This window comes from Xenopus laevis, chromosome 5S (genome assembly GCF_017654675.1).
Source record: "Xenopus laevis strain J_2021 chromosome 5S, Xenopus_laevis_v10.1, whole genome shotgun sequence".
NCBI classification, from domain to species: domain Eukaryota; kingdom Metazoa; phylum Chordata; class Amphibia; order Anura; family Pipidae; genus Xenopus; species Xenopus laevis.
Window position 1 is genome coordinate 93,836,830 of NC_054380.1, and position 23,533 is coordinate 93,860,362.

At 41.0% G+C, this 23,533-nt stretch overlaps 1 protein-coding gene across 2 annotated transcripts; it reads right to left on the minus strand.

The window, feature by feature from the left end:
- Positions 1-4,475: 4,475 nt before the first annotated feature.
- Positions 4,476-10,844, minus strand: LOC121394272. Of its 2 annotated transcripts, XM_041564835.1 has the most exons (9): positions 10,571-10,844; positions 8,625-8,666; positions 7,237-7,306; positions 7,085-7,124; positions 6,873-6,957; positions 6,724-6,777; positions 6,403-6,462; positions 5,898-6,047; positions 4,476-4,993 (listed from the first exon to the last, which is right to left on the minus strand). In XM_041564835.1, exons 2-9 carry the CDS (start codon positions 8,655-8,657, stop codon positions 4,943-4,945), a joined length of 543 nt encoding a protein of 180 aa, XP_041420769.1. In that variant the 5' UTR covers positions 8,658-8,666; positions 10,571-10,844; the 3' UTR covers positions 4,476-4,942. The 2 variants fall into 2 exon arrangements, with proteins under 2 accessions (XP_041420769.1, XP_041420768.1); XM_041564834.1 differs by lacking the exon at positions 4,476-4,993 and having other exon boundaries at positions 5,747-6,047.
- Between the last annotated feature and the right edge of the window lie 12,689 nt (positions 10,845-23,533).

The window sequence follows — 23,533 nt, forward strand, 5'->3', positions numbered from 1 at the left end:
TCCAAATGGGTTGAATAGGGAGTGGGAGTTGAATTGTTTCATTGATCATTAGTTTTGCTTCCTCTTACCGTTCTCTTTATCTCTTTCACTCTTTTTTCTTTTTTCTTTGCTTCCCCCCTTCATATGCATACATTTATTTATTTACATTTATATAAATATTTTCAGGAATTTCCTTTGCATATTTGTTTATCTACATAGAAGTGTATATTCTTTTGTATTTATTTATGTCTTTGTTGTTTTTCCTTTCCCTTTAATAATGTCTGATTTTTCATTACATACATATATTTATATATTTATATCTTTTGATTTTTCAGATTTTTCAAAACATTTTTTCAAAATTTAATATTCAAAGTTTAATATTTAATTATGTTGTATAGGATTAATGGATTTATATTCATACTGTAGTGGACTGCTTAAAGAGTTTACATTTCTAATATATAATAGATTTTTCTACTTGGTGCAAATGCACGCTACGTGATTTTTACTCAGGTGTTCTCATTTGATTTTAACGATGTGTGTTATTTTAGTGTGAGCCCGACAGAGGGCACTCATGCTTCTGATGAAGTGACATAATGGTCACGAAACGCGTCAAGCGCACATCCCCTGCCCGCTGGTGATTTTAATCCATATCCAATAAAGTATTTACGGTTTTAATGCTGGTTCCCTGAGTGTCTACTGTTCCGGTGGAGTCCGTTCCTGATTTTTTGCAAGTTGTTGTATGCCGCGGCCAGAGCGGTTCCTTCAGGACACACCGGCATGCAGATTCCCTGCTAATGGGCTCACTCCGTCAGTTCTTTACTGCTCCTGTGAACTCTTCTTTTATGGAATCACACGTGAATGCTCTGCTGATAACATGCAAGGCGAGCAAGCTGTGGGCGTCTGATCACTATTTTCTTTTGCACCGCTAGAATTTGTCAGGGTGTGGGTTGCTGGATCTGCAGCTGCCACCAGAGCCAATGTTTCAAATCAGGTGTGCTGCTGTGACGTTCGGCTCCTCTTCTGCTCTTTGCTGCGGGCCAATTAAAATTGGATGGCGGGCCGCATTTGGCCCGTGGTCTGTAGTTTGGACACCCCTGGGCCAGGCCAACCCTGAGCCAGTCGTTGTCTCCGCTTAAATGAGAAACAAACCATTAAAGGGATACTGTCATGGGGAAAAAAATGTTTTTTTTAAAATTAATCGGTTAATAGTGCTGCTCCAGCAGAATTCTGCACTGAAATCCATTTCTTAAAAGAGTAAACAGATTTTTTTATATTCAATTTTGAAATCTGACATGGGGCTAGACATATTGTCAATTTCCCAGCTGCCCCAAGTCATGTGACTTGTGCTCTGATAAACTTCATTCACTCTGAGGGGCAAAACTCTAAGGAATATAATAATGGGTATAGATGGGGTTACACTATGACCAAACAATAGAAAGGGCTTTGTCATTAGTTGGAGAATATACAAGGTATGTATGGGGGGTATATTCTTCTTGTAAGGGACAGATGGGTGGGGCAGAAGCAAAAATCATTCATTACTCTGGCAGTGACCAGGCCATTGCATCTTGGGAAACAGGAAGTGATGCTGCATATAGACTGATGTCAGTAACACAATATGACACAAGGTTTCCCTGCCAAATTGGGCTACTAATTTAAACCTCAAGCAGGTTTTTAAAGTCCAACCTAACCAAGATACGGATTTGGGTTACTTTTAGCGGGTTTGTGCCATATTTTTCCATATATAAAGATATGACCAATGTTGGGTTCATATATTCTCGCTCCTCTTCCCATAGGATTCTCGATTTGGGATATAGGATTCTGGACCACAAAGAGTAAGCCCCTCTTGGATTTGAATAAATACTTACTCAAATTGAGCCTGGCCCCCAAGTTCCCCTGGGGCCTGATTCAAACCAATCCGATTCACTCAGGTTATTAACCAGACGGCTTTATTTGAGGTATACATTAATACACAATGTTACAATACAGGGTAAATAATCACTCTTATGTCCCAAAAGCTTGTGAGGACATGGGGGAACAATTAGCAATAGAACATGTTACAATGTAAGCACTTCTTCCCATGGTCCCATGGTAACCAGTCATCATCCTTGTTTTAGTATAATTGTGCCCCTCTGTCCATCTAACATCAGCACAATAGCCAAATAAGGTGCATCTGCTGTATCAGCACAGTGTCCAGAATGGGATCTGTGCTGTGGGGATATTTCTGAGACTATTAAAGAGTCTACCTTGACATGGTGGCAGGCTTAATAATCCTTTGGCCAAAAGTTACTGTTCAGCGCTCATGTCCATGTGACCTTTTGTACTGAGTGGGGGAGTTGTGGGTCCAGGGACATGGTTGACCCAACTTGCCCCTACCTTCCTTATTACCCCTCACAGTGTTGGCAGGCCTAGCAAACAACAGAGTGTGTCATTGTGGGGGCAAGTAGAAATTAAATACTCCTCCATCACTTTAGCAGGAACCCCCGCCTATCAATAGGCTGGTGGGAAGTGGCTAGAATTCCCATATTAAGAAAGGGGACGCAGACTTAGAAATGCTATTGCATTGTGGCCTATGGAGTAAAGCAATATTGTAGTTCCTTCCAGTATGTGTCCCTAGGTCTTTTAGCCCCATCATGTACATATTAATCAATTAACCCTGCAGAAATATTAACCCATTCCCTTCTTCAACTAAATCCCTCTATCAGCACAACCACCCAGTTTTACCCCATGCCGCCTTTGCCCATTTTGAGCAGCCCCAGCAATATTAATTAGTCCGTCACCCAACTGTCAGTCATCTTTAATAGAATGAGGCACAGGAGCCCCTTCCCTCAATATTCACCATAGGGATTAAAGAAAAACACAGAGACATATTTATGGGGAAACCAGGCATTGAGCACAGGATTTATTAAAATAAATAGCCAATTTATGTTTGGGCATCCCTAACGGCTGATGATCCAGAGGAAGGAGAAAAACCCTAAAGTGCTTGGGAATGATCTGCACTGAAGGTAAAATTCCTTCCTGACTCCAAACGGCAGTCGGTTTTACTCCCTGGACCATGGCTTTCTAAGTTCATTAACAAACAATAATTCAACTACACACACACACACATCAAACCACCATCCTTCCCCTACACAGGCTCCCACCAACCCTTTCTACATAGACTTGCTACCCACACCTTATACTCATGTACCAACCCATCCCTCATACATACACCCTCGATCTTATACACATGCAACCACCCTCCCTCTTGCATACGCACACACCCTCCCACTTGCATACAAACCCACCCCTCATACATACATCTTCCCTCCTACACACATGCACCAGCCACCCTCCCTCCTACACACACACACACACACCCTCCATCTCTTCTACAGACAAAAAACACAAACCCACCCTCCTACACACATGTACCTACCCTCCCTCCCTGCTACACACAAGCGCCCACCCTCCTACACACACACCCACCATCCTATACAGACGCACTCACCTCGATCCTGCAGATAAAACACACACACACACACTCCTACACATACACACCAACCCGCCCTCCTACAGACAAAACACACCCACCCTCCTTCCTACACACATGCACGCACCCTCCTTCTAACACACATGTACCCGTCCTCCAATAAACACAGGCACCCACCTTCATTCCTACAGACAAACCCACTCTCCTACACACATGTACCTACCCTCCCTCCCTGCTACATACATGCACCCACTCTCGTACACACAAAAAACACCCACCCTCCTACACGCATGCACCTACCCTCCCACATACATACACACCCACCCGCACACATGCCCCACCATCCTACACACAGTCATCTACCCTCCTACACACATTTAACCAACCTCCCTCCTACACATGCACCCAGCCTCTTACACACACACACACCCTACATCCCTCCTACAGACAAAACCCACAAACCCACTCTCCTACACACATGTACCTACACTCCCTCCCTGCTACATACATGCACCCACCCTCATACACACAAAACACACTCACCCACCCTCCTACAAACACACAACCACCCTCCTATACAGATGCACCCACCCTCCCTCGTACAGACAAAACACACACACTCCTACACACACGCAACCTCCCTCCTACAGAAAACACACTCACCCACGCTCCTACACACATGCACCCATCCTCCTTCCTACACACATGTACCCACACTCCAATATACACATGTGCCCACCTTCCTACAGACAAAATACAGATACCCACTCTCCTACACACATGTACCTACACTCCCTCCCTGCTACACACATGCACCCACCCTCGTACACAAAACAAAACACACTCACCCACCCTCCTACACACATGCACCCACCCACCCTCCCACATACATACACACCCACCCTCCCACATACATACACACCCACACGCACGCACACATACTCCTATACAGATGCACCCACCCTCCCTCCTCCAGACAAAACACACACACACTCCTACACACACGCACCCTCCCTCCTACAGAAAACACACCCACCCATGCTCCTACACACATGCACCCACCCTCCTTCCTACACACATGTACCCGCACTCCAATATACACACATACCCACCTTCCTACAGACAAACTATACATACCCACCCTCCTGCACACAGCCACCCACTCTCCTACACATATGCACCCACCCTCCTGCCCACATGCACCCACCCTCCAACACACATGCACCCACCCTCCCTCATAATACACATACCCACCCTCTTTCCTACATACATGTACCCACCCTCCTACACACGCACCCCGAGCATGCACCCAAGAAGCTAATGATCCAAAGGAAGGCAAAAAAACCAACCACCAAGTGCTTAACAGCCAATCTGCACTGAAGGTAAAAATTCCTTCCTGACTCCTAGAAATGGCAGTCAGTTCTACACCCTGGATCATGGCTAGACACACATATACACACACAGTTACACACTTGCAGGACAAGTAAAAAGGATTCAGGTGGTGGCGGTGGATCGATGACAGCAGGCGAGTTTTCTGGTGGAATGCTGAAAAGAAAATGTTTAGAAAGTGTTGAAATAAGAATAAATTACAGACAAATACTTGTTTATTTCTGATATAAAAGGCTTAGCCTGTCTTTAAGAGCATACTATTTGTTAGGTCTGTGGGGACTGTTTGGGTCTCTTTACATATACAATGCCAGGGCCTGTTATGAATCTCAGTTTTATCAATCTCAGTGAGCATGCACCATTTATTCTTTTATACTCTTTGATCACTTGGTGCCAGTTCATTACCCAGTGGCAACCCATTTCTAAAGATGGATATCCAGGCTAGATGCACAGCAGCCCTATAAGAGTTAACTACCTTCCCTCTTATTGGCCTACTATAAAATCAACACTTTATCTGCAGACTTAGATCTCAGCCTCTGTTAGCAACCTTTTACAAACTTAAGGCAGTCATAAATTGGTCTATCATGTAAGCCCTCAAAGTGATCAGCCTGCGGGCTGAACAGACAGGGTGTATAACGCCAGTGTCAGACCGGGACTCCAGGGGCCCACCCAAAAACCTTAGACCAGGGGCCCACCATAAAACCTTAGACCAGGGGCCCACTCTCAGTAATATTATTCTTCATCTCCTCAATCAACCTATATTCTCCTAGTCTGCTCTCTTTATATTATAAACAATTATTCCATCTATTTAGCCTCTTTTTTCTCATAGAAATACGGAATGGCCATGAAATAGGCCAAAAGTTTAGCAGCACAAGGGCCCACTGACATCTGGGCCCACCGGGAGTTTTCCTGGTATCCTGGTGGGCCAGCCCGACACTGTATAACTTCCTTTCTATTGTTCTGATTGAAAATGATCAGAATGGCCGGAAGTAAAGTGGAACTGCACTGGACAACATGGGGCATCTCTAGATGAAGGGTAATTGACAGTAAATAGATACATTACCCAAACTCTCTGTAGCCTCTTCATGATGGCCTTCCTGACCCGTTTTCGGAGGGTCAGCCTTTCCCCCACCGGAGGATGAGCAGCTTCCTGCAGTTTCTTCTCCTTCTCCGAGAATGTCATGCCAAGCTGGAGAAGGTGAGATTGGACAGTCTGCGAGCGAAGGGGAAACACAAGGATAGGAAAGAAAGGAGACAGTTATGATTATGCCCAGGGCCGCCATTAGAAATTATGGGCCCCGTACAACAAAACTTTTGGGGCCCCTGGCACCCAAGCCCCACCCCTGATCCCACCCACTCCACATCACAGTTAAAAGACCACACAGACATCAGCGCTAAAAAGTAACCCCCACACATACAAGTTATAAAAAGCTATTGATGGTCAGGTCCCCCTTATAGGTTAAAAAAAAAAAATGTTGGCGCCAGGGCCCCCCATAAAAGTTTTTTTTAAACTTGCAAGTGGTTGAATATCCAAGAAAAGCATCAGAGACAGTGATCAGGGAACTTACATTCTGCAGCCGCAGATACTCCAGATGCTGCCTCCATATTTGCTGCTCTGTTGGTGTCTCCTGTGGAAGAAGAGAGTCAATGTTAAGCACTGCTTTGCACCAATGCCATTATTTTGCCCATGTGGCCCCTTGAAACAAAACTCTTTGCAGTGTCTGTGCATAATGACATTTTTGTTGCTGGTGAAGATGGCACTTAGGTGGGTGACTTTAGATGCCCCCCAGGGGAGCAGGAGATACAATGAATAATAATGTTCCTAATTATTATAAAGACACACAGTGAACAATAACCTCTGTTATAATAATTATAATAGTGACACTTACAGGAGACAGCGACACATCAATGCAGAGGGTGGCATGCTCCCTCTTGAGCTCTTCCTGTAACATAAAGAAATTAACAGTGTGAGACAAGGGCTGGCAAATTAATATAATGTATTCCATATTTATCTAAATGTCTATTCTGCATTACTTACCAGATAGTAAATCATTATCCAGTAATGGATAATGTTCCCATTGATTGTGCTCGGGTCCAAAAAGTAGAGCAGTATAAACTGATCTCTGAAAAAGAGAAATCCCAGTGTTAATAACACATTGCTATTTTCCACCCTTACTTCCCTTGCACTTACCCCTGGCTCAATAGCAAATTATTCACAACATTTAATAAGACCATTTTTGTTATACTTACAAGATGACGTTGCTCCCATATTGGACCCGGTAGTGATGTTCTGCAAAGAAAAACACATTTCCATTAAACACTGAGCTAAAGGGGAAAGGAATTCTCATATAATAAAACTAAAGCTGCAACCTCAGCAACTGATAAATAATATAAGATTTTACCGTAATAAGAGGCGAGGGCCTCAAAATCTGTATCCTCCACCCTGAAATCCTCCAGGACGGAGTACAGTGACTGTAAATGAAAAGGAAAAGCATTAGGGACATAATACTAAATGCGTCTAAATGCTACTCATAGTCAGTCTGGCAGGGCCGGGCCAAGGTATTTTGGCACCCTAGGCAAGGGCTTCAATCAGTGCCCCCACCCGGTCCTGCATTACCATTTCCCACCTTACTATTCATGTTGCCCCCATTTGTACCTGTGCCAATGCCAGTCAATCAATCAGATTGCACCCAAGCCCCCAATCTGTACCTGTGCCAGCATAGCCCAAAATATCCATCATATTGTTACCCCCAATCTGTGCATGTGCCAGCAGCAGCCAAAAATCCACAATATGTCCCCCAAATATGTATTTGTGCCAGCAGGAGCCAAAATATCCACAATATTGCCTTCAAATATTTACTTGTGCTGCGCAGGCATAAGCCAAACATCCATCATATTGCCCCCAAATATGTGCCTGTGCCAGCAGCAGCCAAAATCTACAAAATTGCCCCAAACATCTGTGTACTGTGCCAACAGCCACCATATTGCCCCATGTACCTGTGCCAGCAGCAGCCAATCCCTCATATTGCCCCCAATCAGTACCTGTGCCAGTAGCAGCCAAAAAATCCAAAATAATGCCCCTAAATATGTACCTTTGTCAGCAGGAGCCAAGAGGGAGGTGGGGAGTACTTCTGCCTGCAGTACGAATAATGGGCAAGAGGGAGTTGGAACAGGCGGTTTATAAAGTTTAAAAACTATTAAAGGCTAAGCATACCAGAGTTTTAAAAAAAGAAATTCCCCTTAAAAGTGCGTCCCCCCCATGATTGCCCCCTAGGCAGGCGCCTACTCTGCCTACCCCTAGTTCCGGGCCTGCAGTCTGGCTTTGAGGAGAATAGAGACAGAAAAGGTTTCTATGGTACATACATTTTTTTCTGAAAAAGAAAATAAATGTAGTAATTCGATTCCCTCAATGTCGGCTCCCACCTATGTCGAAAAGGAAGCAGTGCAGACAGACAGCTGCTTAAGGGTTAGGGCAAACGGGCAGATTCAGGGAGATTTAGTAGCGTTGCTTCGTTGCCCGTAGTTTCCTCGTGAGGCAACTTCAGACGACTTCGGAAAACAAATCGGCGCGAGTGGCATGCCGCAGGCGGTTTTTAATTTTAGCAGGCAGAAGGCAGGGGGAAGCAGTTCGGGGAGATTAGTCGCCCCAAAGAAGAGGCGATTAGTCGCCAGGCGACTACATCTCTCCAAATCTGCCCGTGTGCCCCAACCCTAAGGAGAGGTTATATAAAAGAGTGAATGGAAACAAAAGTTCAGATGAGAGAGTATTTTTTTTTCACTGAGGCATTACCAGGAGTGATGGAATTCTCTCTGTCTCGTTCATCTTCAAAACCTAAAGATACAAATGGACATAGTCAGACAAAATGAAGTCACAGTTAAAGAGGCTGTTCACCTTTTCAATTTTTCTAATTTGTCATTTTTGAGTTATTTAGGGGCAAATTCACTAACGAAGCGCCTAACGCTAGCGTTGGGCATTTTCGTTACTTCGCAAATTCACTAACGAACGCTGGCGTAAATTCGCTAGTGTTACTTCGCACCCTTATGCCTGGCGAATTTTTGCTACAGATGTAACTACGCAAATTCACTAACGCGCGCAGTGTACTGAACGCTACCTTTTACGCTAGACTTCCTTTGCCACCTCAGACCAGGCGAAGTGCAATAGAGTAGATAGGGATTGCTTGAAAAAAAGTTCAAATTTTTTCTAAGTCCCAAAAAACGCTGGCGTTTTTTCTATAATATGGGTGATAGGCTGAAAAAGATCAAAACATTTTTTGGGGCTCCATTCCTTCCCCCCTACATTTCCTAACTCATGGCAACTTAACTATACAGTGGGCACATGTGTAGGGCAAAAAAAAAAATTTATTTGATGTTTTGAAGGTTTCCCAGGCATTTGTAGTGATTGTACGTATTCCTCCATTGAAATTTGAATTTGGTGCCGTATGCAAATTAGGCATCGCTAGCGTAACTTCGCTTTGCTTAGCGAATCAACGCTAGTGCAACTTCGCAACCTTACGCTACCCCTGTGCGCAACTTCGGATTTTAGTGAATTTGCGGAGCGCTGGCGAAACTACGCCTGGCGAAACTACGCCTGGCTAAGTGTGGCGAAGTGCGGCGAAGTTGCTCCTGGCTCAACTACGAATCTTAGTGAATTTGCCCCTTAGCTTTTTCTTCAGCAGCTCTACAGTTTGCAATTGCAGTAATATAGTTGCTAGGGTCCAAATTACCCCAGCAACCATGCACTGATTTGATAAATAGTAGCAATAACAATAAATGTGTAGCCTTACAGAGCATTCATTTTTTAAATGGGGTCAGTGACCCCCATTTGAAAGCTGGGAATATTCAGAAGAATGCAAATAATTCAAAATTTTAAAAATAAACAATGAAGATCAATTGAAAAGTTGCTTAGCCCACTTTAAGGATAAACTCAATTGATAATGGTTAATGAAAGACTAACCAGTATACTTATAGATAAAAATGAGAAATTCAAGGAAATATGGTAACCGTGTTATCGATATTCCTTCCCAAATACAGAAACCCCTATGATCTTTTTGTAATCACTATATGATAGCAATATATGTTACACTTTATACTTTCTCAGATGTGGAATAACTAATACTTAACAGTTGTATTTCAGGTAATTCATTCAGCCTATAGAATTATCTTCTATTATGATACTTAAGGGACCTCGTGGAAACCACTGTAGAGCATGCAACGCTCGATACAAATGTTTCATAATACATAATATGCCGTCAAAGTTAATTTCAGTTTATTTATTTCTCTTTCTTTAATCAGCAGGTCCATTGGATTAAGAAAGGACCGACTCCATCTCTACTCTTCTCTCTTAACTCCTTTCCTCCAAGTAAATACTTGATGTTATTACATAACTGTTATAACTTCTCATTTTTCTTAAAATGTTAAAACTCAATAAAAACTATTGAAAAGAAAAGTTGCTCAGAATTTGCCATACTATAACATAATAAAAGTTAACTGAAAGGTGAACCACCCATTTATTTCCTTATCTATATTATCCCATTTGTATGAAACATTGTTCCACTCAATGACAAAAGCCCATTATTAATGCTGTTGATGGCAATGGATTGGCTTCTTATAAATACCATATACAGTAAACATATGGGCTGATATGGACAAAGCCACATAGGACTCCAACAAGAGAATTTAGAGCAGACTTGCTGAAGAAGAATTCATGAACTGAATCAATTGTATTTGCAAGATTACCTGTTAAAGGAGCTTTTCAGATCTTGAAAAATGTAGGGGCCGGCTCAAGGCCGGGGTACCCCAAGGGGGTCTCCCTAAGGAGACCCTGGCTATCTCTTACACTTGTTCAGACGAGATGGATTTATCTGAACAAAGGAGAAGCCAAAAAATAATAAACCCAGATGTTAAAAGGCAGGTGTAGCACCAAGTCGCAGTCCAAAAAGGCAGGAAAAGCACTGTAGCAATCTGTATAGAAAGAGAATAAAAAGGCAAGTTAATGAATGTAGCACTTAATATTTCCTATATAATACAGAGGGAGGCAGGCAGAGATCTATGTTACCCTAAACTTGAGCTTTGCATCACTTCCAGAAGGTAATGGGCCTCAGTTTATAGAATTAAGCATCGGTGCAGTTGGAATGAGCACACAGTACATTGGTGCCATTCACTCCATGTTTTTTTAAGTAAGGCCCAGTTATGCCCTTGGGTGACTTGGCTAGAGAAGTACAGAATTCATAGAAAACTCAAAGCAAATACTTCTGATTGATCTACAGAAAGTGACTGGTTTGGTTGATATGGGGAATGACACACATGGCAGTAAATGAAGCTTGTTGTCCCCAGTTCATGGAAAGACTCATTGATCTGTTAGATCTCCAACTATTTCATACACTATTCATAGCAGGAATGCACCCGATCTACCATTTCAACTGAACTTAACTCTGCAACACATGATTAATATCTAGTTGCTAGGCTTCATGGCGTTAGCAACCAGGTGCCTAAATGTAAAAGAGCACTTGCCAATAGCAACAGATCAGCTATTCGCTTTTATTCATCACCACAATTTTTGGACTAAAGTACCTGCCCTATATACCCCCTATCTTTTATAGTTGTTTATAACTGTAGGCAATAAAACATTGTGACCTACCATGTACCCTGTTTGCCCCCCTCATTTTGGCATTTGAAGGGAAAGAGCATGCATGAGATTTACAAATAAATGTTATTCTTTAAAAGGAAAAAGAATTGGGAATGATTAAATTTAGTTTTATAAGGTACATAAGAGCAGGGCAGATACCCGGGGTCAGAGGGGCAAAACTCTAAGAAACCTGTCGGTACTGGCAGGAAAAAATAAGTATGTTATGGTGAGGTGCAGGGGTCCCAAAATGTTTCCTGTTTATGGGGCACTAGTGGAAAATAAGAGTAGATATGCTGGCAGCCTGCATAACATCCAAATCCTGGGTCTGTGTTACCTAACCAGCACTAAGATTAAAAGGCAGCTCCAAAGCCCATTTTAGGGGAAAAATCTCTAAGATCAGTGAGAGAAGCAACACCTGTTAGTCTGGGGAGGTGTCACTTAACTATTTCCCCTATTTTTTCTACTAATATAAGGGATATTTGGCAAAGAATCCCTCAGAGGGAATATACACTTATCACAGTGTTAACCAACGGACAAAACCAACTGTCAAACCCTAGGTATGCTCACCTCCCTTATATGGGATCCTGCTATTTGTCCCCTACTCATTTGCTATCACCCCCCCCAACTGTCCAAATGGCACGTGCCTCTGCTGCCAACTGTTGCTGTTGATACTGGGAACAAAAAGTAAGCACCTTATGGTTGGTACAGGGGTCCCCAAATGCTACCTATAGTAGGAAGTGGTCATATTTGCTGGCAGCCCTGCATAACTGACAAATCCTGGGTCTGTATCTCCCAAGCAGCGCTTAGATTAAATGCATCTCCAAAACCAATTTTAGGGGAAAAATCTCCAGATTCACTAAAATCAGTGAGAAAAGCAACACCTGCTAGCCTGGGGGGGCATCACCCAACTTTCCCCTCTTTTTTTTGCACTAAAATAAGGGTTATTTTGCCAAAAACTCTCTCAGAGGGAATATACATTTAACACAGTGCCAACCAACGGACAAAACCAACAGTCTAATCCCTAGGGGTACAGTCACCTCTCTTACAGTATATGGGATCCTGCTATTTGTCCCCCAATCATTTGCTATCACCCCTTAACTGTCCCCATGGCACGTGCCTCTGCTGCCCTCCCCTAGTTCCACACTTTGATAAAGGGAGCATGTATTTAGCTACAATGTTGGTAGATAAGAGCAGGGCAGATACCCCAGGGCTGAGGGGCAAAACTCTAAGGAGCCTGTTAATACTGGGAACAAAAATTAAGCACCTCATGGTGTAGTACAGGGGTCCCCAAATGCACCAAAATCAGTGAGAAAAGCAACACCCGCTAGTCTGGCGGCATCACCCAATTTCCCCCTATTTTTTTGCACTAAAATCAGGGTTATTTGGCAAAAAATCTCTCAGAGGGAAAGTTTACTTACCTCTCACCACAATGCCAACCAACGGACTGAACCAACTGTCGCATCCCCAGGCATGAAGTCACCTCTGTTCCCTGCTCTTAAAGGGGAAGTGTCCCCTGTTGTTGAGTGAAGTTTATATTTTGCCTTAGATGTGCAGTACATACACAGCTTATTATGTACACAGAGCATTGCTTTGTATGGGTGGCCTATTGAGTCAGTGCAGTTACTATGCTGCCATATCTGTTGGATCCATTCATTTATCAGCCATGGTTCCAATCACTGCTGCTGCTGTTGCTAAGTCTGGTGGAACCGGGGGTCCTTTGCTTGTAGGGGTTCCCTTCCTTAGCCTGAATAGTGGGTTTAGATGGGGTTACTCTCTGACCAAACAATAGAAAGGGCTTTGTCCTTAGTTGGGGAATATATAAGGTATGTATGGGGGGGCATATTCTTCTAGTAAGGGACAGTTGGGTGGGGCAGCAGCACAAATCATTCATTACTCTGGCAGTGACCAGGTCATTGCATCTTGGGAAACAGGAAGTGATGCTGCATATAGACTGATGTCAGTAACACAATATGACACTGTGTTGGCGGTTTTCCTGCCAAATTGGGCTACTAATTTAAAGCTCAGGCAGGTTTTTAAAGCCCAAACTAGCCAAGGTACGGATTTGGGTTACTTTTTGCATCTTTTGGCTGGTTTGTGCCATATTTTTCCATATAAAAAGATATGACCAATGTTGGATTCATATATTCTCGCTCCTCTTCCATAGGATTCTTGATTTGGGATATAGGATTCTGGCTCACAATGAGTAAGCCCCTCTTGTATTTGAATAAATACTTACTCAAATTGAGCCTGGCCCCCAAGTTCCCCTAGGGCCTGATTTGAACCAATCAGATTCCCTCAGGTTATTAACCAGATGTTCTTAGCCTTGCACTAGGAATACTTCTGACATGAGACAACCAATGTATTCTTTGTATTCCTTTTATCTTCCTGCCCTTGATTCATGATTACTGATGGCAGTGGCGTAACTAGTTGTAACTGGGCCCCACAACAAATTATTTTTCTGGCCCCCAAAATTTCTAGAGGTTGGCCTGTTTTACCAATATTTATTGACAGGGTTGGACTGGCCCATCGGGGCTGCCACATCAGGGCCCCCCCCAAACCCCCCACAAGGTCTCCCTCCTCAGTCACAGTCTTCCATTCTCAGCAAACCACCGTCTGCCCTCTCGGAGCATACCTAATTCATGCAGAGTGGGCAGGCAGGGCAAGTGAGAGTCAGGAGCGAGTTGGAGGACAGGAGCAGAGGGGGTCTGGGCCGGTGGGCCCACAAGGACTGGGGCCAACTGGGTTTTTTCCCAGTCCTACGGTGTTTATTGAAATTGTTTATTAATTGGGGCCTTTTTTGGCTGCTATACCTCCTTGGCCCCCCCACTGTAGTTACGCACCTGGTGATGTGAAAATTCACAAAAAGCATATTTTCACATATATTATTTGTTAAGGCATTTTTTTCAATTGCGTATTGTGCTATTTTTGGGCTACTTTTGAAGTGCCTTTTGGCTAGTTTTGGGCTGGTTTTGAAAATTAGACCTGGCAACCATGTTCCAGCCTGATGTCAGTAATACAATTTGGCAGACCTGTTACACAAACCCCCATAACACAGGGAACCTCCTCTTTGCGATAAACCTTTTTGCCTTGGCAGTCTCTGTCTCTATCTCTATATATATTGAAAATGAGTTTTTGAGCAGTCGCACGCATGAAATACTGAGGGGGTCACGCTGTGTCTGTCAAGAAATCCTAAGAGGTTATGCTGTGTCGGTCATGAAATGCTTAGGGGCCATATCTTGAGTTTTTTTTGTCATATTTCATTTCAATTGTATGTTTTTAATGCTGTAAAAAAAATACAATTATAAAACGCTGCTTCCGGATGTACTGTCTTTCCCAAAAGGCAAAAAAGGCGACTGCAAGATCCAAGGTGCATCGCTCCACATCTCTACCTTGCCAGCCTTTTAAACTGGAAGCTAGTTCTAGCTGCGGGGAGTGTAACTTCTTTGACGTCATTTATTTCTGCAAAAGCAGGATAGATCTGTAGGTGGAAAAGAGTAGAGTGGATTTTTAACTTGAAAAAACTAGTGTTACTGGTCCTTTAAGCTGGCCATAGATGTGCAGATTTATTCCTTGTGCAATGGAAACTTATTCAGTATAGACTAATTATCTACCATTAACCATTCAGTCCTAAATAAATAAGAAATATAAATAAAATGATGTTCTAGCCATTAGTTGAGAGACAGCAATCGTACAAAAGTCACCCATTGATATAGTCAGGCAATACATGCAGAAATCTTATTGGTTGCTGATATAAATCTTTTAACCTGTCTGATTGACAAAATGAGACCCTCCTTTCTTGTAATTGGAATGGGTGACCTCGTCAGCTGGTAAATAAAGCATTAGAGAAATTCTTATATGATCCCCTTATATATTTATAAATAGTTATCATGTCACACCTTAAAGGGATACTGTCATGGGAAAAAAAACATTTTTTCAAAATGAATCAGTTAATAGTGCTACTCCAGCAGAATTCTGCCCTGAAATCCATTTCTCAAAAGAGCAAACAGATTTTTTTATATTCAATTTTGAAATCTGAAATGGGGCTAGACATACTGTCAATTTCCCAGCTGCCCCAAGTCATGTGAGTTGTGCTCTGATAAACTTAAATCACTCTTTACTGCTGTACTGGAGTGATATCACCTCCCCCCCCCCAGCAGCCAAACAAAAGAACAATGGGAAGGTAACCAGATAGCAGCTCCCTAACACAAGATATAGCTGCCTGGTAGATCTGACTGACACATTCAGTTACATTGAGAAAGAAAAACAGCAGCCTGCCAGAAAGCATTTCTCTCCTAAATGGATTCCATACTCTATTTCATACTCTATTCTATTTATAGGCCACAAGATGGTAACAGAGAGTAGATTTTTAGCCTCTAAAGAAGCAAACCAAAGATGCTTTTATTTGTATTAAATAATCACTGATTTTTTCATTCAGAATTGCATTTAGGCTGTTTTACTTTGCTGATCCTGCTGGAGACCATTGCATACTTTTATAATGGGATTGTGCGTCTGGAAAGCTCTGGAAGGTTTGTCCCAGCAAAGCATCCATAGAGGGAGCTTGTGGCCAGCTAACCAGGAAGCCAGACTGTCTGTACAAAGGAGTGTATAGCAGGGAGGCAGGGACAGAGAGGAGAACAGCCTGGATTTGTAACAATGTGCCTGAAGTTTATCAAACTGAGAGTTCAGATTTTAATAAATAAAAACTCCCCCATTCATTCCTATGGGATTTTTGGAAGCGTATTCATCAAATGGTGAGTTCCAATTTTCACCCATTGATAAATATCCTTCTAAAAATCCCATAGGAATGAATAGAATGTGGAGGAGTTTTTAATTTATAAAAATCTGAACTCAAAGTTTCATAAATCTGCTCCTAAATCAGGGCTTATTTATCAGGCTCCGAATTTTTGTAGTCGGATTTTTAGGGGAAAATACTGTTTTTTATGTGAAAAAAAACTAACATTTTTTTGGTGTTAAAAGTCAGACCTGTTGAGAACATGTAAGAGTTAATAGCAGAGGTCCCGTTAACAACTGGAAGATTTTTTGAGTTCCGAACTCCAAAAAAATCTTAGGATTTGGATTTTTTTTTTACGATTTTATTGTGACTTTTTCCACACAAGAAGACATTTTTGAAAAATTATTTATAAATAGCCCGTGCAGATTTGGTTCGGAGTGGTTTTCAGAAAAAAGAAAATTTCGGAGTTTGATATATAATTACCCTAAATAAACCAAATAGAATTGTTTTACCTCTCATAAAGATTAGTTATATACTAGTTGGGATCAAGTACAAGATACTGTCTTATTATGACAGAGAAAAGGGAAATCGTCTTTTAAATTATTTTATTAAAATGCAATTCTGTAAGCTCTCTGGATATGGATCCTATACCTATAATAAAAAAAGCACAACAGAAAAACAAACTGAAAAAGGTCACTTGTAAATTCTGATAAGAATACTCCCATCTCATCAGCACTGCATTTTTTAGGAAGAGATGCTTTCCTATAAACCAGGATAATCTCTTCTCAGACTTGACCATAAGATTGTGTGAAAAATCAAATGCTTTAAAGAACCCAGCAAGAAGGGTGCTGCTGTCTAAATGCAGTTCAGACAGCAACTTGCATGTATTAAAGATGTCCTATTATCATAAAACTGGAATTGGGAAAAGGAACTTTTAGGGGGTTATTTATTAAAGTCCGAATGCCAAAAATCTTTTCTGCCAAAAAATGTATTATACGCAGAGGATGGAAAAAGTTTGAATCCGAAAATCCGGCATCTCCGACCTACTGAGGTTGTATATATGTCAATGGATGAGGTCCCTATCCTTTTTGGAAGTTTTTGTGGTCTGTGCTGGAATTAGCCTGACAATGCGACTATTTTGGACTTTTCGGGCATAAATCCCAAAATTTTGTGCTTTTTGTGGAAAAGGCGTTAAGGGAAAAAACTCTGCAACAAATCGATTCGGATTTTCGCTAGATTTTTTCCGTGTTTGTTCCCTATCCGATTAAATTGTGCTTTTTTTTAATAATAAATAAGGTCCAACAGTAGATTCTAGTTTGGTTAGTCTTTTTGTTATCTAAATAGTCAGAAAAATTTGGATTTTGATAAATAAGGCCCTAACTTTCTCAGAAAATTATACTGCTTAGATCCTATAACCACTAAGGGTAAAAGCTTGATTCTATAAATATTGTGAAAAAGATAAACCTTTTAAGTGGTTAAATTCCATCAAAACCCCCAACAGTAAAGAAAACTGAAAACTATTAACCCTACTAGGGTCAAGGTAAGTACTTAAAGGGGACCCGTCACCCGAAAAAATTATTCCAAATCCTATTTTATCTAGTTATTCAAGCAAAATGAACTTTAAATACACCATATACATTATTTGAATCTTCAATCTGTGAACTAGGGATGCACCGAATCCAGGATTCGGTTCAGGATTCGGCCTTTTTCAGCTGGATTCGGATTCGTACGAATCCTTCTGCCCGGCCGAACCAAATCCGAATCCTAATTTGCATATGCATATACAAATTGGGGGCGGGGGGAAATCATGTGACTTTTTGCCACAAAATAAGGAAGTAAAACATGTTTTCCCCTTCCCACCCCTAATTTACATATGCAAATCAGGATTCGGATTCAGTTCGGTATTCGGCTGAATCTTTTGCAAAGGATTCGGGGGTTTGGCTGAATCCAAAATAGTGGATTCGGTGCATCCCTACTGTGAACTCAAAATGATAGCAAGGAGGCAGGAGCCATTTTGTGGACAATGTTATTAAGGCAAGCCTTGTATCATCTCAAAATTGTGTTTGTGAATCAGAATAGGGGACCTGATGTCCAACCCCATGCACTGGTTACACAATTAAATGGTGAAGAGGGAGGGGGAATGTGGGGAGAGCAGTGACATATATTAAGTGCTGAATGGAAAGTGAAAGTAATTGTCTGCCTAAGGCATAGAGGAGGGGTCAGGGCAAGTAAATTAAAGGGTCATTTTATTGCATACAGTCAGGTTAAAGTATATTGAAGATAAGTTCTTTTTCATTAAAGAAAGTAAAAATTTTATTTTATTTTTTGGCCTTTACGTTCCCTTTAATGAAATAGTTGTTATTGTCTTTACTGCATTATATACTTCTAAATACAAAATACATTGCAAATACCTTGTCCAAGATTTTAGCATTTGGTGAAACCATATTGGAATATCACATTTGAAATACATTATGTCTAAAGCAACTGCATGTTGATTATTATTGGAAAGGTTTCGCCACTTCAGTTCAGAGTGATAGGGAAATAAAAAAATATTACTGTTCTATGCAGGACTAAGCTTGGGATACCCAGACATAAGGTAAGATGGCAGTGAGACACCCATGCTGGTGCAGTCCCTAAAGGGATAAAATTTGCAGTTGGACTCACTGGCGGGGGGTGCCTAACATTTTGCACCCACCCCCAGTAAATCCACCAGATCCTTTAAACATGGTATATAAAAGTCTACAGTATGTTGCATGACAAAGTATTATCTTGGAGAGGGCAACTCCACTTGGTTACAGTCCTGAGTGTTGATCTCTACAGGCTGATGGCAAAAAATCCAAGTTTAAATCAGGGATTCTTTATCTATGGATGGGTTTCGGACCACATAAAAAATACAATAGGCAGGTTTTACCACTACAAGGGGTTAGAGTCAGGCAAAAAGACATGGGTCCCGAAAGCAGTCCAATGCCAACCTCAATATCCCATCCCCAGAGCTATGTGCAGAGGGCTCATCACAGCAGGGAACCATTGCTATTTAGTTATCAGCGAATTTGTCCAAAAATTTCACCAAACTGCAAAAAAATTTGCGAGACGAGGAGATTTAGTGAAACTTATTGAAGTAAATGGATGTTTTTTCTTATGGTTACTTTTTTTGTCCTAATGCATTAAAGTCAATGGTTTTTTTTTTCTCTGCAAGTTTTCGCAAGTTAACCTGCTTGCAAGAGTAAGGGATGTCTGGGGTATCAGGGCTGTAGCAAGCGGTCAACAACAGCTAAAATGCCATTCCCATTCCTGAGAATATTAATTGGCTGATCAATAAATGCTTCCTGCTGATTGATATGGGTTTGTAGTCAAGCTGTAAACTTTGCACCTTTTATTACATCCCCCCTTAATGTCATGTGAGCTGAAAAGAAACAGGTTGTGCAGGTTCTCTCCATTTCTGACTCCCTTCCTCTATTTATTATTGGGTAAAAATGAACTGCAACACCAGAAAGAAGAATACATTAGAAGGTTGCCCAGTGTGGTCAGTGACAAAGCTAATTTAGGATGTCCAGCCTGTCAAATTGCTATTCACAATTGTTTTCTCTAAATGCCGTAGTTACTCCCACCTGGGTTCTGAATTTGCAATACAGCAACTGGTGCCTAAAGCCCCCAATCATGCCATGTTTTGGTTCATTTGTGTATTTCCATGCCCACAGAGGCACACTATCCCAGGCTTGGAAACTTACTGTAAGCCGCTATTACAAATAATAATTCTTCCTGTGACTCCTGCAATCAGTCTCTGTAAGTGTATGCATGCATTGCTGCTGAAATAAAGTTTTATGGCAGCTGAGAGTAAAGCCGCCAACAATTTGACCATCACCTAAGGCACCTTTAAAGGCTTTAGTTGATAGCACATAGTAATCTTAAGATGTGGTCAACTGAACACTCATTTAATGAAGCTAACAGTTTAGGGCTATAAAGAATACAGAGTCTATTTTGCTATGCAGTCCTCAGGGGCCACTTAACCAGTCAGGATATAATTACTTGACATATATATCCGACATGACTATGCACCTGTTGCACGTGTGTCTGCAAGGATACGCATTATTTATTGCTTTCAGGCCCCTGTTAGCAGATACTTCTAACCAGAATACTTATGCATGCTCTTAAAGAGGTAGTTCAATGTTCCAATACAGTAGCCCAAGATCACAGTTTGGCCACCTGTGTAAATGTGCTGCTTGCTGGTCACCAAAATGGATGTTGAGAACAAAATGTGCAAAGCTAAAGGTGGTGGCCAACATTTGCTGAAAGGCTCTGTACTTCTGGGGATGCTTTAGGGGAACAGGTAAGTTGGAACAAGTATTAGTAACACATTGGGGAGGGGTCTGGGGGCAGTGTACTGGTACTAAAACTAAAAACTTGCCAGGGAGGCTTTACTTCCCTTTTGAATAAAGAATTTTAGCATATATTCACCCAAAATGTTAATTTTGCCTTATTCATTAAGCAAAAACTAGCAAATAATGCAAAAGTGAAGTAAATCAAATTTTTGTCACCTATTTTGTTGGCAGTAATACATTTACTTAGTTCGAGTGAAGGAATAGAATAAGAAAAACTTCGAATTTCGAAGTTTTTTTCGGCTACTTCGACCTTTGGCTACGACTTTGAATCAAACGTTTCGAACTAAAAATCGTTCAACTTTTGGACCATTTGATAGTCGAAGCACTGTCTCTTTAAAAAAAACTTTGACCCCCTACTTCGCCACCTAAAACCTACCGAACTCAATGTTAGCCTATGGGGAAGGTCCCCATAGGCTTTCTAAGCTTTTTTTGGTTGTAGAAAAATCGTTCGATCGATGGATTAAAATCCTTCGAATCGTTCGATTCGAAGGATTTAATAGTTCAATTGAACGATTTTTCGTTCGATCAAACTAATTGCGGTACATCCTTCGACTACGATATTCAAAGGATTTACCTTCGGCAGTCGAATATCGAGGGTTAATTAACTCTCGATATTCGACCCTATGTAAATCTGCCCCATATATATATATGGTAAAAAAATACACTTTTTTTCTTGTTTATAAAAATGCTAACGCGGCATTTTACACCTATTATTCTAATTATACAAACACCTAGCTTGTACCCTGCCAATAGGCTGTTGATTTCGATGAATGTGCAAATGACCCCCTGAAACTGCCACTGAAAGCAGGGTGAATTGAGATTGGAGGAAGCAATGCAGAGCAGAGGAGGAAGAGTTACACTGAGCTTGACTTCATTTTAAAAACTTTGAGGGAAAATTAAGTTTTTCTTCTCCGCTGTTTTAACAAAATATTCACAAAGGTGCCAGTAAACCATCTTTCTTCCTCAAAAAAATTCTGTTTGTAAATAACGAGATGATTTTAAAGGGGTTGTTCACTTTAAAACACTTTTTCAGTTCAGTTGGTTTCAGATAGTTCACCAGAAATAAAGAATTTTTCCAACAACTTTATATTTGTTACCGTTTTTCTAATACTGAAGTGTTAAGTTTCATTTTTCAAGTTAGGAAGCAGAGGGGCTGAATGGAAGGTGCACAATAAAAGGAACAATAACAAATGTAGCATCACAGAGACTCTGCACTCAAATACTGAATAAAGTAAAGTTTGTTTAAAGTAAATTTCATATAGTAAAAAGCTGCTTATCACCAATAAATGTGCGACTTAATAAAATGTCAAATTATCTGAATGGAGGGAATAACTAATGGTTATTATTGTTGTACATTCATAAAGTGAGAGATGACATGTTATGTCCCATTTTATGTGATAACGTGTGTGTTATTTCATATCCATCTTTATTGAATAGATGCCAAAAAGTCCACTTAATGTTGAACTTCCCCTTTACGTTTATCCCTTTACATTTTTTGTTTTAAAGAAATTTCTAAACACCCATGAAAATTGGTATCGCTTGTATGAAACAAGAAAGATAGTTCATGGCACACGTAAAAAATGGGACAGAATACCGACATTCCTTCCTAGAGGCAACAGTTGTTTTTCAATAAAATACTCACACAGTAACAGTTTGGGAAAAAAAAAAGAATTATGCGACTTAATCAGGGAAGCACATTTACCACGTCCATTTAGAAAATGCACAAGTAAGAGATTTCAGAGGGTGTCACAACAATGCTATTTAAAGAAACAGTAACATCAAAAAAATAAGTGTTTGAAAGAGTTACAAATATAATGCAGTGTTGCCCTGAACTGGTAAAACTGCTGTTTTCTTTAGAAACACTACTACTGTTTATATAAATAAGCTGCTGTGTAGCCATGGGGGCAGCCATTCAAAGGAGAAAAGACTCAAGTTACACAGCAGATAAGCTCTGTAGAACACAATGGTGTTATCTGTTATCTACTATTTAACCTGTGACATATAGCCTTTTTTCAATTTCCGCCATTGCTACACAGCAGGTTGGGTATATGAACTACAGTAGTGTTTCTGAAGCAAACAGATCAGTTTTACCAGCGCAGGGCAACGCTACATGATATTCTCATTACTTTAAAGCACTTTCATGTTTTGGTGTTACTGTTCCTTTAACAGCATCCTATGCAGCAGGCTTCTAGCAGATAGGTTTTCTGCTTACGGCTTGCAGGCCTCTTTGTGATCCTTGACCTACAGCAGTTGGTGAAAAAAGGGGGTGCCTTGTGTCTAGTTACCTAGACACAAGGCAATGATATTTCCATTTTTTATTTCCCCTTTAAAAATGGAAATATCATCGCTTTAAAGGGATTCTGTCATGATTTTTATGGTTTCATTTTTATTTCTAAATGCCACTGTTTACACTGCAAATAATTCACTCTACGATATAAAATGTAATTCCTGAACTAATAAGTGTATTTTTTTTAGTTGTAATATCGGTTTGTAGGCAGCCATCTCAGGTCATATTGCCTGGTCATGTGCTATCAGAAAGAGCCAGTACTTTAGGATGGAACTGCTTTCTGATTTCTCCTACTCAATGTAACTGAATGTGTTGCAGTGGGACCTGGATTTTTACTATTGAGTACTATTCTTAGATCTACCAGGCAGCTGTTATCTTGTGTTAGGGAGCTGTTATCTGGTTACTTCCAATTGTCATGTTGTTAGGCTGTTGTTGCAGTACAGAAGTAAAGAGTGACTGAAGATTATTAGTGCACAAGTCACATGACTGGGCTCCTGGGAAACTGATTATGTCTAGCATAATGTCAGATTTCAACATTAAATATAAAAAAAACTCTTTTGAAAAATGGATTTCAGTGCAGAAGTCTGCTGGAGCAGCACTATTAACTGATGCATAATGAAAAACATGTTTTCCCATGACAGTATCCCTTTAACATAACAGAGGAAAGTATCCTCTG

Coding starts and splice junctions, on each gene's coding strand:
- LOC121394272 (XM_041564834.1), bottom strand. CDS start 8,657: ATGAACGAGACAGAGAGAATTCCATCACTCCTG. Junction 7,125..7,236: donor GGCCCTCGCCTCTTATTACG/GTAAAATCTTAT, acceptor TTTTCTTTGCAG/AACATCACTACCGGGTCCAA. Junction 6,048..6,402: donor AGTATCTGCGGCTGCAGAAT/GTAAGTTCCCTG, acceptor CTTCGCTCGCAG/ACTGTCCAATCTCACCTTCT.